This window comes from Schistocerca nitens, chromosome 1 (genome assembly GCF_023898315.1).
Source record: "Schistocerca nitens isolate TAMUIC-IGC-003100 chromosome 1, iqSchNite1.1, whole genome shotgun sequence".
Taxonomy (NCBI): Eukaryota; Metazoa; Arthropoda; class Insecta; order Orthoptera; family Acrididae; genus Schistocerca; species Schistocerca nitens.
In genome coordinates this window covers 253,189,420-253,206,341 of record NC_064614.1, presented here as the reverse complement: position 1 = coordinate 253,206,341, position 16,922 = coordinate 253,189,420, and the positions used below count along the sequence as shown (strand labels likewise).

The 16,922-nt window shown below is 38.0% G+C and overlaps 1 protein-coding gene across 1 annotated transcript in view; it reads left to right on the top strand.

The window, feature by feature from the left end:
- Positions 1–16,922, top strand: part of LOC126247391 (parathyroid hormone/parathyroid hormone-related peptide receptor-like) — a 931,061-nt gene that overhangs the window by 799,680 nt on the left and 114,459 nt on the right. The window contains exon 10 of the mRNA XM_049948475.1: positions 18–148. Coding sequence (XP_049804432.1) covers positions 18–148 — 131 coding nt within the window. The remainder of the gene's footprint in view (positions 1–17; positions 149–16,922) is intronic.

The window sequence follows — 16,922 nt, the reverse complement described above, 5'->3', positions numbered from 1 at the left end:
TCTCTTTTTTGTTCTAGGATTGCCTTTGTTGTTTCTTATTCCATGGATTATATGCCGTATTTTTTTTGAAGATGACTTGTGTTGGACTTTCAATTTAAATAAAAATATATCTGCAATTATATATGTTCCTATGGCTGCCTCAAATATTGTAAGTTTAGATGAATATTATTTCTTATCTTTTGTTCACATTTGTTCATATCAAAGAAAGCATACCTGAAATTACTTAGGAAGATTTAACAGGAGAGTAGCAAGAATATCTAGTATTGAATTTCAGCATAATTTCTCAATGAGAAACTTTAACTATGTGACAAAAGTAATTGCAGTATTTGTATGGCCTGCAAAAATCTTGTAAATGCAATAAAAGAAAAACATGTTTTTGGCTTGTCATTTGATTTCCTTGTAACTTGTAGCAAAGATGAATAAAAGTAAAGCAGAGTCACCATAACTTCAGCACCAGTAGTGGATTGCCTAGTGCCCTCAGAAACAGACATTACATTCTATGTCTTTCTTTACAAAAACCCTTTTCTTATATTTGTATTTTTATTTGTACTTGTATTTCTTTATTGGTCCTGTAAATCGTGTTTAGGTACATATTTTGTACAAACGATGTAGGACAAGTCACGTTGTTACAGTATATACAACTTCATACACATTGTTATTTTGAAAGAATAAATAATTAAAAATTATTCAATACATGTTGAATATTGATGACAAATTTAATATAATGAAATAAAATGATAGACTTATTAAGAAAATTTGAGCAGTTACACTACACTTTTCTGGTACTCTAAAAACTCAGAAACAGAATAGAAGTAGTGCAGTTTCACTTTAAACTTTTGTAAATTTTGCATCTGTTTCAAATAGGGTGGCATGTGATTGTACAGCATTATGCCAGTATGATACACTCCTCTCTTACAGATGTTTGTACTTACTGTATTGACATGCAAGTAATGCTTCTGCCTAGTATCATGAGGGTGGTAATCACAGTTATACTTGAAGATATTTCCATCTTTTAAAATACTTCCTTTTGTGAAATTTAATATTTCATACATATATAAGCAAGGGAGAGGCAGTACACTGAGATTTTTAAATATTGGTCTACTGGAGCCTCTGTACTTAGTATGGTTTTTTATTCTAACAATCTTTTTCTTTAGCCTAAATGTTTTGTTTGTACCTACGGAGTTCCCCCAAAAGATAATGCCATACATCAGCAGTGACTGAATACTGCCATGGTACATTGTGATCACAGACACACAGCTTGTATTTTGTGCAAGGATTCTTCCTGCGTACGTAAGTGTGTTTAGCTTTTTATTTACATGGTTAAGATGTGTCTCCCATTTTAGGTTTTGCTGGATATGTATACCTAAAAATTTTGTGTCACTCGCAGATGAGACAGTTTTTCCATCAATTTTAAAAATTGGTCTTGCAGGATGTAGTTTCTGTGAATTGTGGAAATTGACTGTCACTGTTTTTTCATTATTTATTATTAGCTTGTTTGTTCTGAACCATTGTGTCAAATTTTGTATTATAACTGTAGCTGTTTTTTGTAGGCTTTCTTCATCACGTGATTTGATTAGGATATTTGTGTCATCTGCAAAAAGTACTGTTGTCCTTTTAGTTATTTTTTCTGACAAATCATTAACATAAAGAATGAAAAGAATTGGCCCAAGGACCGACCCTTGAGGAACTCCGTATGTAATGTTTTGTGCCTTACTGTAAAAATTACAAATTTTTGTGTTTTTATGTCTTTTTATTTTATTTTAGTGATCTGTTGACAGTCATGAAGGTAGGAATGTATCCACTTGTTTGGCAGGCCTCGTATTCCATAATTACCTAGCTTCTGCAACAGAGTATTATGATCAATTACATCAAAGGCTTTACTAAGGTCAAGAAATAGACCAGACACATGTTGCTTATTATCTACTGCAGTTAGAATTTCATTTAAGAAGGTATAAATAGCTGACTGTGTTGGTCTGCCAGTTCTGAATCCATGTTGCGCATCAGTTATTATGTTTTCTTTATTTAGAAAGGCTGTCAGCCTTCTAAGAAAGAGTTTTTCAAGAATTTTACCAAAACCTGACAATACTGATACAGGTCTATAATTTGCAGCTTCATGTTTGTCCCCTTTCGTGTACAGTGGTGTCATTTTTGCCATTTTCAGATTTTTCGGGAATATACTACTCACGAATGATGAATTGAAAATATCCGTTAATGGTTCTATGATAGATGTTACACTTGCTTTGACGATAATATCTGGTATTTCATCAGTACCTGCTGAATACTTATTGGGTAATCTTTTTATAATGACAGATAATTCCTCAAGTGTTATTGGAGACGTGAATAGGGTTCTTGTAAGAATTTTTGTATCTGACTGGAGTGTATTGCTGTCTGGTTGTGAGTTGTAATGTTTGGTAATCAGGTGGTGTGCAACATTAGAAAAGTAGTTGTTAAATTTATTAGCCACTACTGTGGGGTTGATTATTTTATTGTTGTTTTCATGAAGTTCTATATTTTTGTGGACTAATGATGTAGTACCTGTTTCTCTTTTTATGATACTCCAGGTTGCTCAAGTCTTATTCCTGGAATTTTTTATTTGTTTGTCATTTTCCATTTTCTTTGCTTTTCTTATAACTTGTCTAAGTATTTGTTTATATTGTTTAAAGTAGTTGATGAATACAGGATTTTTGGTTTGCTTTGAGTATTCATATAAGTTCCTTTTATTCTGGCATGATATTTGTATTCCTGTTCATTTATTTGGTTTGTGCACAGAATTTGTAAGTGACGTTTGTTTGGGCAAGGCTATTTCAAAAAACTGTTTGTATGTGGGCATAAATTTATCAAACTTGTCATCTGTGTTGTTTGAACTGTAAACATCAGTCCAGATTTCTCTTCTCAAGAGAGAGCAAAAGTAATCTATGTTTTCATTATTAAATTTCCTCACAATAGCTCTAGTTTTCTGGGCTTTCATGTTTCCTGGAATAGCATTTGTATTTGGGCATTGTGATCACTAAACCCAGTGTTTGCAGTCTCTGTGTTGCAGACATATTTATCTGTATTTACAAACACCTGATCTATGGTTGTTGCAGAAGTAGTGGTTATATGAGTTGGGTTGGTTATAGTTGGTTTTAGTTTAAAGGACTTCAGTAAGTCTTTGATTTCATCTTTAAATTTACTAGGTTTGGAGAAATCAACATTGAAATCTCCACATATGATAATATTTTTTTAATAGTGTTGAAGTCCTCTAATAGCTCTTCCATATGTTTATAAAACACTTTTTTTACCGCCATCTGGTGACCTATATACACAGATGATTACAGAATTGCTAGTTGGCAGTTCTACTATTGAGAGTTCTATGTCTCTTTCTTTAGATAAGCTGTCAAATTTGGTTATGTTAGTGAAGTCTATATCTTCTCGAAGATATATGCAGCTACCACCATGCCTGAGTACTTCTCTACAAAATGTGGCAGCTAATTTAAACTGACGTAGGTGTGCTAGTTCTATCATGTCTTTATTTAGCCAGTGCTCAGTAAAGCATAAAACGGAAATATCACTCATATCATTTAACAAGATTTGTATTTCATCCAGTTTATTGGAAAGAGACTGAACATTCTGATGGAACAATTTAAAGTATGGAGCAGGGACTATATTGTGTCTTGCTTGACCACTTACCTCTTTTTTACATCTAGTATTGTTAGCTGTAACAAATCCTCCTTGATTTGAGGTGTGGTTGGTGTCTTCTTGCTAGCTGGTTCCCTGGATTCTGGGCCCTGCCTTTCTGTGCTGTGGTGCTTCTAATGGTAATCCAATTGTCAAGTAGCATTTGTTTCATTTTAGGCACTTGTATTGCACTGGTTTTCACATTGTATTTATTTTGGTGAAACACTAATTTCTTCAGGTAGACTGGTCGATTCAGAGAGACATGCATCTGGTTTGTACGACTGTTAATTTTAATTAACGAAGACAGTCTATTGCATACCTGCTCCTTCCCCTGTCTGTTCAAGTGGAATCCATGATGTGTGAATTTATCATTAGACAGTCTTTCAATTTCAAAGTTTATGGATATTCTACTTTTGTTGCAAGATTTTGAACAGTTCACTGTTTGCACTAAATGATGATTAACCATGCCAATTTTTTCGTTTATATATTCTTTGACGAATCTTTGGGGAATTGGATGCAAAATGATATTTGTCTTGTTACTGAGTTGGAGAACTCTTGGTAACATGTTATCAATGCTTTCCACAATGTTTTTGTAGTAGTCTTCAGTATCGTTCAACCCAGCCATTAAGATAAGAGTATCACTCGCATTCAAATCTTCTGCTAATTTGTCAATTAGATTAAAAACTTCATGGAGAGGAGCATTTGGTTTAATAAAACTTTTAATGTCATATTTTGTGTCTAGTTTTGTCTCCAGAATGTTTCTGCAGTACCAGCCTTGGCTGTCACTCACTATTAAAACTTTTGGATTCCATACTGCATTCTGTAACTCGTAACTTTGTTTCATATGTTGAGGTGCTTTATCTTCTGGAACACTATTGGTATCGTTCATTACAGTTTCGTTTTCACTGATTGCTGTGTAAATGCTGCCTTCAGTTACACTCACACATTGCATTGGCTCTTTACCAGCTGACATCAGAACAGTTTTTTTATCTGAAGGTGCACTTACTTGTTTGGTTGCGCTTTTTCTGGATACCGTTGGCATTGTAGATACATTATAACACGAGTGCCGTTTTAGTTGTGATTTTAAATTGTGTGTGTTGGATGCACTTTTTATGGTACACCACTTTTCACTGCTTACATATCTGCTTAGTTCTTGTTCTAACTCACTGATTCTTGCTAACAGAACGTTTCTATCCTCTTGCAACACTTTAATTATTTCATCTTTCGATGCTGAGTCCGTTACGAGTTTGTGATCACCATGTGGCACCAAAACACAGTTCTTCATTTTTGATCATGTAAAAATACCCTTACATTTATTTACTTTTACAGTGCACGAGTATCACAGATTGTCCTTATCGCCACCATTTTTTACACATTTCACACATAATAGTCTTGTATTTATATCAGTTTTTGTGAGCTTTGAATATGTTACCCTTTTACCCTGCACCATCTTTTAATGATTTTCATTCATGAATTTAACAGAATCAGATGGTAACATTAATTTGTCATTATGATGAACAGTTGTTCTGTTCAATGAGTTTCAGATAAAAAGAAGGTGACATTTTTTAACCACTGCTTTATTTGTTTTATTAGTATGTGACTAGTTTCTACTTTTAGGCCATTTTCAAATTATTTTCTGTACTGTAACAGGTATTTATGAGTATTGGCATGAGGTTCTCTGGTGGAAGTGCAGAAGATGTTGGCAGTTTGATACTGTTTGTTGATTTTATTGCTAGGTATAGTGAATATCTGCCTGTGAGAGGCATGCATCAGGTCACTAGTAGTGAACATTCAACTAGGGTGGGCTGGTGTAGAGTTGCTGGCATCAGTCCTTCTCATCTGTGTGGTTCTATAGTGAACAACCTTGCTTAGCTATACATTCCAATCTGCTTCACAATACTGTGTCAGGTGATGGTACCTCAACTCTTCTGACTGTGGCTTGAGCAGGCTGATCTTCAGCACAGCAGTAGCCAGCACCGTTGCACAGACCAGTGGCTGGAGAGTGGCAGCTAGTGATAGTGGATCTTAATGGCATAAGGCTGGGAGGGGCTTTCTTCAACCTTCAGCCCATCTAATCTGTGGCTAGACCACCAGCTGGCAGTCCAGTCAAGATGATGAAATGACATTAGTGGCATCACAGCAGCAGCCTACATGCAGCGGACTCAAGTTCTAAGCCCAGCTGTACACAGGCCCAGTCCATTCAGATGGTTAGCGTTTGCGCATGACAGATCGTGCCTTGTTGCTGCGTGCATCAAGTACAAGGCTTGCCTAGCACTGCCAAAATTTCTTATATGCTAGTCATTGCCCAAGTGGCTGGGTCATGGTTGCAGAAATACTGATTCTACACATAACAGTAACAGACTGCAGCATGGGCACGGATCATAACATTTCTTACCATCTTGGAAGAGTTAGGCCCACTGAATGTCTAATCTGACAAGTCTGGCCAAAAAGTGGCACATATTCATTTATGTTTTACACCTTACAAAATCCCGATTTAAACACAGGTCTGGAGTACGAACTGTAGGTTAGCTGCTACACTCTTATAGTCTTTTCTTTCCAATTTAATATTTACACTTTTTATGACATTTACACTTTTACACCATTTCACCTTCATGGCACTTGGTCATTGAGTGATTCCTGAGTTTTTGCACCATCCCATTTCAACTTTTCAAGGCTCTCTTCTAGGCTGAGTCATTTCTTTACCTGACTCAGCACTTCTGGTATGGCCCTGCAGTTTGAAAATGGTGAGGATGGGATCTGGGCAACTCTACACTTGAGGGAGCTATAAACAATGTACTATTGCCTTTACTATGAATGCAACTGATGTGGTAGTTCCTAAAAGCAGATGATGCTTCTGTTTGGTTTGGTGTCTTTTTCTCATGCCCAGACAAATGTTCCATTGATACATGGCCATTCTTAGCAGCCAGCATCTGGTCTAGTGAAGCTAGAAGGGTTAGGTTTAAGGTGTTATTTAGATATGGCAGTTATTCTTTAGGCACAATTTAAAAATGTAAGTCTGAATATGTAAAGCAGCAAACAAATGTTATTCAGGGTTGTTGTTTGAATTATAGTGGCAAGTAGTCAGAAAGTAGGTCCAGAAATGGTGCAGCAGGTACCATTAATCAACAGCCTTGCCCGTGCAATTTTAATTGTTATGTGCTACTTAAGGGACCTTGGTCATAACAATTACATATGATTACTTCTGTGTCTGTTACTGAAAAGAGCCAATGCGACCTTACCTTTTGGAAAAGTTCAGTTTTACTTGCAAACACAACCCTGGGGCACTTGCTGCAGCAACTTAGAAGTGGAGAGCAGTGCGTAGGATTTCCTGTCAGGCACTATTCTGTAAAGCTCCCAACACCACCAAGTAGGAATGAAATACAACCTCCAGTATGGTACCTTCACTGGTGATGGCAAAATTAGCCCACCCTCAGTTAGTTTGCTAGGCTAACCCATGACCTTAGACATATGGATATGTCAGCGTAACCAAAGTGGTACAATGTTCCTTTCACCTGACCTTACCTTCTCTCCTTACCACATCCCTCCTCCATTTTGAAGGAATTGCTACCAATGTGAGGCAGTGCTTCAGGGGTTCCCTTGAGTGGATGGACTGACTCTACATGTACAACCTTGGTAGAACTTGAGAGTTTCAGTTTTACATTAACTGGAGAAATCATTTCAATTAGTTGAAAAGGCTCATGGTACTTGTAATGTTCTCCATTGATAGTCCACAGTGTTGATGTACTGCATTGTTACACTGGGTGAAAAATGAAGTGGTTGAAGTTCAACACTGATTACTGTAAATGATGTAGCCAACAGTTGCACAGTTGCGTTTCACAGTTCTTTACTTTCAATTCACAAACGCCAATATTGCACAGTTATATGGCCTGTTCACTATTGGTTAATTTTTGATAAGCCTCATACATAAACATCAGCATACTGCTACAATAGTTTGCTGTTGAACATCTACGAGCAGAAAATACCTAACCATACAGTTCACTATTTCTCAAATATATTGAACAGACACTGTCATTGTTTTAACACATGGCCTGTTTATGTTACACTAATTCCACTGTTCAGTTGACACATCGTTGTTACACTAGATTGATACAGGTTTCCTGTCTGAAAATCAGCTGTGGACTGACTGTCTCAGGACCAAAAATTGGGCCTTTATATATCCTTACAATAATAGGTACTAAAACTATACATTGTTCGATGTTTAATTTACAGAAATTACAATTAAAACATAACTCATTCAATTAACTGAATAAATTGAAAATTTCTGTCTCTTTAAGAGTTTCTTCTACCACCAAGGCTAGGCTGAATTATTTGTTTAAATAATGAAATTAACAGATACATTATACAAATAATAATTTTGACAGATGTGGTAATTATTTGCCAATGTTTTCAAATGGAGCCAAATAAATACTTTAAGAATCCTAATAGTTCTTCTTCCTAATGTTTATAATTATTATAGAATTTATATTTGTTTATAAGTCAACAATAGAATAAGTCATGAAACAATTACTGATTTCACCCTATAACAAAAGATATTAACTAGGGATAGGCAAAATAAATAGGAAATTAATAACATACACAAAACTAAGCACAAAATTAGATCTGGTGCTATATTTCTTAAGAGTGAGGGCCAACCTTTCTTTTTTATGAAAGTGCAGATTATATTCATAATGGTAATTAGTCAAAAATTTAAAAAAAATAATTTAAGGAGGCAGATGGCAAAACAAGAGAGGAAGTAAAGACATCCCAGCTTGCTTTGTCACATACTGTATTATTAACTTCCTTGTCTTCCCTTTAAATACATTGCGGTTAGTTGACATTACCACCATGTGACATGGTACTTGGTGGCTTTGTTTTTCCTTTTTGGGCACTTGCCACTCCAGGACTTTTAAATTCATCTTCTGAACCTGGCACCATATACACTTTGATCTCTTATCAAAGTTTTGAATGGGGGATACATCTTCCCCATGGTGACATTTACAAAGTTCAAAAGGGGAAGAAACAACTGTTTATGGTTATAAGCCCATACTTTCATGTATTTTTTAATTATAGTCTGCTTCAAAGTACAGTAGTAGAGTGTCCCAGTGATGACTATTTACTACATAATAATTTAACATTTTTCCTATTGTGCTGTGCATCCTCTCTGTCCTATGAATCACATGCTGGTATACTGGACTATGCCTTAACTTTCTAATCCATGAAAGTTGACACAATTGCTTCACTAGTTCAGAGATAGGTTAGTGCCAGTGGTTAAACATTGTCTGAGCTACTGTTTCTGCTTGCTGTTTCAGCATAGTAGCCATGGATAGAAATACCAATCATTTGGAATTGTCTATCAGCCACGCGTAACCTTTGTAATGGAATCTGTTGAGAATTAAGCTCAGCCCTTTGCACACAGAGTACACAATCTTTGACATACTGTTCCTCTCAGAAACCTGTCACAAAACTTCTTCCTGTAAACTTGTAAGCACTTTTTGTGTGTGTATATATATGTGTGTGCATGTGTGTGAGTGTGAGTGTGTGTGTGTGTGTGTGTGTGTGTGTGTGTGTGTGTGTGTGTGTGTGAACCGAGCATCCATCAAGAATTGCTGACAATCCCGGTCACAGGCCTAAGCATAGTCTGCAGATATACCAATACATTCCACAGTGTGTATCTTGTGAATCAATCTGCTTTCATTACCATGAATCTTTCCAGGTTCATGTAACACTTCAAAATTATTGAGTTTTTGATAATTTGTAATAAAATAAGTAACAACCTACCTACCTCTAGACAACGTACTAGTCATTCTAATTTACCAAGAAAGTTGCAGATACAGGGTAAATAAGCCCTAGGACTAAAGGGAAATCTGGGAAAATCTTGGGAATTTTCTTATACAGGAAAAATCAGAGGAAAACTCAGGAGTTTTTCAGAATTCCATAAATATCGTGTTGCTTTAGTTTTCAGTTAAATTATTGTGATTTAGACTGATAAGAACTGACGCTCTAACAAAGAATTTTACTTTATCCCACTACTGAAGAATAATACAGTAGCAATACAACTTAAACAAAAGAATTGCAGTAATACAACATAAACAAGAGAATAACACCAAAATCAAACACCATTTGCAAAGAAAATGCACCATTTACAACTGCAAAACACAGTGCACACATAAATGTCTGCTGACAGCTAAATGTGTAAAAGACTATGCAATACTTGGTAACAACAAACAGCTTTCAATGCAGGGTCCATGAGAAATATGGCCTGGCAAAAATTTGTGATGTCACATCAGCTGGCTTGTCTGCCACACTTTGTGAATGCTTGGCTCCATGCAGGTCACCTGGGAAATCAATTGTTAATTGAAAAGGTACCCACTAAAGCCCCTCCCCCCCCCCCATTAACCATGGACCTGGGAAGGCTTGCATGCCTCAGCAATACAAATAGATGTACCATAGGTACAACTGCAATGGAGGGGTATCTGTTGAGAGATCAGGCAAATGTGTGATTCCTGGAGAGGGGCAGCAGCTTTTTCAGTAGCTTCAGGGCAACAGTGTGAATGATTGACTGATCTGGCCTTGTAACAGCCACCAAAATGGCCTCTCTGTGCTTGTACTGTGAATGGCTGAAAACAAGGAGAAACTACAGACGTAATTTTTCCCAAGGACATGCAGCTTTACTGTATTGTTAAGTGATGATGGTGTCCTCTTGGGTAAAATATTCTGGAGGCAAAATAGTTCCCCATTTGGATCTCCAGGCAGTGACTACTCAGGAGGATGTCGCTATCGGCAGAAACAAAACTGGCATTCTACGAATCAGAGCATGCAAGGTCAGATCCCTTAAATTGGGCAGGTAAGTTAGAAAATTTAAAAGAAGGAAATGGGTAGGTTAAAGTTAGATATAGTGGGAATTAGTGAAGTTCGAAGCAGGAAAAACAAGACTTCCGGTCAGACGAATACAGGGTTATAAATAAAAAATCAAGTAGGAGTAATGCAGGAGTAGGTTTAATAATGAATAAAAAAATATGAATGCAGATAAGCTACTAGGAACAGCATAGTGAACACATTATTGTAGCCAAGATAGACACAAAGCCCATGTCTACCACAGTAGTACAAGTTTATATGGTAACTAGCTCTGCAGATGATGAAGAGATTGAAGAAATGTTGTATACATGGAAGAGGTCAGGAGACACTGGAAAGTTTCAGGTTGATTATATAATGGTAAGATAGAGATTTTGGAACAAGATTGCAAATAGTAAGGCATTTCCAGTGGCAGATGTCAACTCTAACCACAATTTATTGGTTATGAATTGTAGACTAAAACTGAAGAAACTGCAAAAAGGTAGGAATATAAGGAAATGGGACCTGGATAAACTGAAAGAACCACAGGCAGAAGAGAGTTTCAGAGAATGCATTAGGGAACGACTGACAAGAGCAGTGGAAAAAGATTCAGTAGAAGAAGAATGGGTTGCTTTGAGAGATGAAATAGTGAAGGCAGCAGTGGATGAAGTAGGTAAAAAGACAAAGGCTAGTAGAAATCCATGGGTAACAGAAGATATATTGAATTTAATTGAGGAAAGTAGGAAGTGCAGTAAAAGAAGCAAGTGAAAAAGAATACAAATGTCTCAAAAATGAGATTGACAGGAAGTGCAAAATGGCTAAGCAGGGATGGCTAGAGGACAAATGTAAGGATGTTGAAGCATGTGTCAGTAGGGATAAGACAGATACTGCCTACAGGAAAAGCAGAGAGACATTTGGAGAAGAGAGAACCTCCTGTGTGAATATCAAGAACTCAGACGGAAAACCAGTCCTAAGCAAAGAAGAGGAAGCAGAAAGATCAAAGGAGTATATAGATGGTCTGTACAAGGTGATGTACATGAGGACAATATTATGGAAATGGAAAAGGATGTAGATGAAGATGAAATGGGAGATATGATACTACATGAAGAATTTGACAGAGCACTGAAAGGCCCCAGGAGTAGACAACATCTATTAGAACTACTGATAGCCCTGGGAGACTAGCCACGACAAAACTCTTCCATCTGGTAAGCAAGATGTATGAGACAGGAGAAACATCCCCAGACTTCAAGGATAATATAATAATTCCAGTCCCAAAAAAAGCAAGTGTTGGCATTTGTAAAAATTTACCGAGCTATCAGTTTAATAAGCCACAGTTGCAAAATACTAACATGAATTCTTTACAGACAAATGGAAAAACTGATAGAAGCTGACCTTGGGGAAGATCAGTTTGGATTTCATAGAAATGTTGGAAAACTTGAGACAATACTGACCCTACGACTTATCTTAGGTGATAGGTTAAGGAAAGGAAAACCTACATTTACAGCATTTGTAGACTTAGAGAAAGCTTTTGACAATGTTGACTGGAATACTCCCTTCCAAATTCTGAAGATGGCAGGGGTAAAATACAGGGAGCAAAAGGCTATTTACAATTTGTAAAGAAACCAGATGGCATGAAAGGGAAGCAGTGTTTAAGAAGGGAATGAGATAGGGATGTAACCTATCTCTGATATTTTTCAATCCGTATATTGAGCAAGCAGTGAAGGAAACAAAAGAAAAATTTGGTGCAAAAATTAAAATCCTTGGAAAAGAAATAAAAACTATGAGGTTTGCCGATGACATTGTAATTCTGTCAAGGACCTGGAAGAGCAGCTGAACAGAATGGTGGACAGTGTCTTGAATTTAACACATTGTGTACAAAATTATATGAATTAAAAAATAAAAACATCTGAGGCAATGTTGATTGACCTGTTCAAAATTCAAAAATTAGTTCTGTTATCGAATACTTCTGTTGAGGAAAAGTAATGCTACAGGAGGGTGTCCCTTTACAGTATGCACCATTTAACGCCAGTACCATGTATCCTTAATCTAAATTGATTAAACAGACAATGTCATCTTAAGTAATATACCCTTAAGTAATATACTCTCTGACCAAAAAAGTGGTTGTGGGATTTCATTGAATACCATCTTGCCTTAAATTTGAACACAATATAGTGAAGAATTTAATGGTCACTGACTCCAAAATGTTTTAAACCTTGCAAGTTAAACATCTCATTTTCTTTTCTTGCAATTGGGTCAGTTACACAGTTTCTTTTGGGTGTTATTGCATGTCGTGCTTCATAGAGATGTTGAAACTTGGAAGTTAGTCCTTCACTCTCTATAGTCTTCTTTACTAATACCAAGTCCCCTAATTTATACACTATTGGGGTGCACCTTTCCCATTTCTTTTTTCTCTCATTCTCTCTCTCTCTGTCTCTTTCCAATCATCAATCCTGACTTGTGGGGTCTGCTGTTTCGCTACATCTCCTCCATTTCTCCCTGTTGTTGACATCTTTTGGTCTTAAGCCAAAAACGTGCATGTCTCCCCTGACTTTGTCAGTCCATCTCTTTGCCGGTCTTCCTCATGGCCTTGTTTCTGGGTTGATGTGGAGTGCTGTATTTGTGACTGACTTGTCTTGCTTTCTCATGATGTGGCCGTACCAACAGAGACGGGCTTCCCTCACTTTGTCGGTCATCAACGTGACACCAAACATTTGCCGAATGTCTGTATTTTTTACATGATCACATTGTGTCAGCCCCATGGGCCATTGAAGCATCTTCATCTCCATGGTGTATAACATTTGATCCTGTTGTTTCAACATAGAGTGACACTCAGTCCCATACTTTGCTGCTGGGCATACCATGGTCTAATATACTGCATTCACCCTCATCCGAGTATCAAGAGTTGTGTCGCAGTCTGAGGTGACGACATACCCTAGGTACTTAAAATGCATGGTCTTCTGCAGGTCTTATTCGCCAATACTTTGGTGCCTCTGGTTTGGCAGCCACATTCTAGGTACTCTGCCTTCTGGACATTGAGGTGCAGTCCATTGTCAGCCAATCTGTCCTTCCACATTTGAACCTGGTGCTGGAGTTCAGGGTGGGCTTAATCAGCAAGTACCACATCATCTGCATAAAGAAGGGTCCAGAGATGTGAAGTCTGTATGTCAGCTGTTGTCATATTCATGCAAAGAATGAATAGCAATGGTGAAAGGGCAGAACCCTGATGAACACCCACAGTGATACCGAACGGCGGAGAAATTCCAGCAGGACTCCGAACAACACTAAGGGAATTACGGTACAAAAGTTGCACCCAGCTTACATACTCTTCAGGGATGCCATGGCAGTGAAGAGCTTGCCAATTAAAATCATGTGGGATATGATCGAAAGCCTTTTCTAGATCTAGAAATGCCATGTGTACACTCTTGTGTTTTTCCATCAAAAGGTGCATGGCTTGGATAGCATTGATGGTGCTGCATCCCTTAACAAATCAACACTGGTTTGGTATTATGGAAACAATACTTCTGAGTCTGCTATCAAGTACCCCATTCAAAGATCTTTCAAGTATGACAGAGGAGTTGAATAGGGTGATAAGTCGAGCAATCGTTCATGTCCCCTTTTCCCTTCTGGATTGGAACTGTTATGCTAGTTGTCCATTCTTGTGGAAGCTGTTTTTTGGTGATGATTTGGTTGAAGAGTGAGACAAGGAATTCTGAAGCAGCCTTCTGTGCATTTTCCTGATTTCCACTGGTAGGTCATCTGGGCCAGTTGCTTTTCCATTTTTCATCTTGCTGATGGCATGCATTACTTCTTCAGGTGTAATTGAGGGGAAGGTCCTAAGTTAGGATGAGGACTAGTAATTGGTGGATGCATAAACTCTTTGTTGCTGATGTTACAAAAGTAGGCTGTCCAACGCAGGAAAATAGACAATTTATCTCTTAGCAACTTCAACATTTGTAGTCCTGTCTTCCTCAGTAGCATGTAATATTACGGTAGATTGATAATTTTTACTTGTGGACCATCTGACAGCAATTGAATAAAACACAATTTTAGTGCCATATGTGTTTCGCCTTGATTTTCTGCAAGGTATCATCAGTGGCAGGTTGCATGGACAATTTCTTACATATTACACTCCTGTTGCATTTTTGGTGTTCTTCTTCTTCTTATGAATGCCAATATGCAGTTTTTTCCCACATTCCACAGCGCTATGAACTATGAAACATTGCATTGAAACAATCGTTCAGTTCATAGTGCTGTGGAATGTGGGGGAAAAAACACAAATTGGCTTTCATAAGAAGAACAACAACACCAAAAATGCAACAGGAGTGTAATATGTAAGAAATTCTCCATGCAACCTGCCACTGATAATGCCTTGCAGAAAATAAAGGCAAAATGAGTATGGCACTAAAATTGTGTTTTATTCAGTTGCTGTCAGGTGGTCCATAAGTAAAAATCATCAATATACCGTAATATCTCTTAGCAGTTTGGTGTCAGCTCCCGTGATGTGCATGACGTGTCCAATGTCCTGAGATGAAAGGTGACATGACTTATCAAGATGGTAGATGTTGTTTTCTCCCGATGGTGTGTCAAGCTGGTCATACAGTGTCTGGTAATACTGATGTTCTGCCCTGTTTGCTGCCAATTTCAGGTTATGATATTTCTGGAGGTCAGTGTCAATTCGTGAGTTACATCGAGTCCTGTATGCCATCTTTGTCTCCTTGATTGCTTGCTTGACTTCATCTGTCCACCACCAGGTTTGTTTATCAATGCATTTTCTTCCAGGTATGATTTTTCCCAGTGTTTTTGTCACTGCTTGATGTATTTGTTCCACAGCATCTTTCGATATATCTTCAACCAACTGATCGGTTTTCACGGAGAAGTTTGCCAAGGCTGCCATCAACATGTTTCACTGGGTATTCATTCGCCACCACTTAATTTTCTCAGTCCCAGTCTTAGGTTTAGGTTTGGGTTGTATAACACACTTATGAATATCAAGGACAAGCAATTGGTGCTGATGGGCAATGCAGTCATACGGAATTACTTTGGCATCCATTACCAGCCTCATGTCTTGTTGACGAACTAGCCAATAATCAAGCTGAGTAGCATGATCTCCACTTGTATAAGTAGCCAGATGTGTTGGCATCTTTTTAAAGTATATGTTGGTCACAATGAGATCATGAGCTTCTGCAAAATCAAGTATCTGACATCGATCATCGTTCCGTACACTGAACCCATGTCCTCCATGGCATCTCACATACCCTTCTTTGTGAGCCCCGACATGTCCGTTCAAATCTCCTCCAACAATGATAGACTCATCCTGGGGAATTTCTCAAAGGAGGGTTCCCAGACTGTTCCAAAACTTGTCCTTCTCATCCTCAGTGTGTCCAGTTTGAGGTAAATAGCAAGATACAATGTGGGCAGTGATAGCTGTTGAATCAATCTTGATAGACATAAGCCTTTCTGACTCCCTGTTGACACTGGTGACATTGTTACAGGTTGGTTGGTTGGTTGGTTGTTTTGGGGAAGGAGACCAGACAGCGTGGTCATCGGTCTCATTGGAGTAGGGAAGGATGGGGAAGGAAGTCGGCCGTGCCCTTTGAAAGGAACCGTCCCGGCATTTGCCTGGAGTGATTTAGGGAAATCACAGAAAACCTAAATCAGGATGGTCGGACGCGGGATTGAACCGTCGTCCTCCCGAATGCGAGTCCAGTGTCTAACCACTGCGCCACCTCGCTCGGTCATTGTTACAGAAGTCCTGGTAGACAACTATTGCTATGCCATTTTGTGTACTGGTACCATGATAGATGAGTTTGCATCCATCTCTGATTTCTTTTCTCTTTGAACTTTTCCACTTGGTCTCCTGGGTGCAGGCAATGTTGACACATCTGTTTTTAAGCATTTCTGCTAGTTCACAATGTCAGCTGGTCAATGAACCAATATTGAGGGTCGCTAATCTCATTAGTTGTATAGGTTGGACTAACTTCTTTAACCTACCACATCCATGAGTAGGTAACCCTCGCCCATTTCTCACATCACTTAGGCACAATTGGTGTGTATTGCTACAGGAGGGCACCCTAGCATGTTCCGAATTTAGCCATAGATGCAACAAAAGATTCCTCAACTGACGGGTCCCTTCGTCTGTCACTGAGGGCATTTTATAGCTACTGACAGCAAGTTATTAGGCGACCCCTAACCTGCATTAATTAATGCCTTTTTGATATTTGTCTATGGTACAGGAGTAATCCACACAGTCTCTTCAGGCCAGTTCTACTGGTGCTGTCCTGGTAACCATATGGGAGTGTTCATTCAGTATTCTTTCAAAACAACCCAACACTATCATTCCACTTGGAGTGTTTATCAGCCCAATATGGTCGACATTACCTTCCTAATTCTCACATCTCGCATTGACGGTGTTAGCCTGTGAGTGGTACCATGAT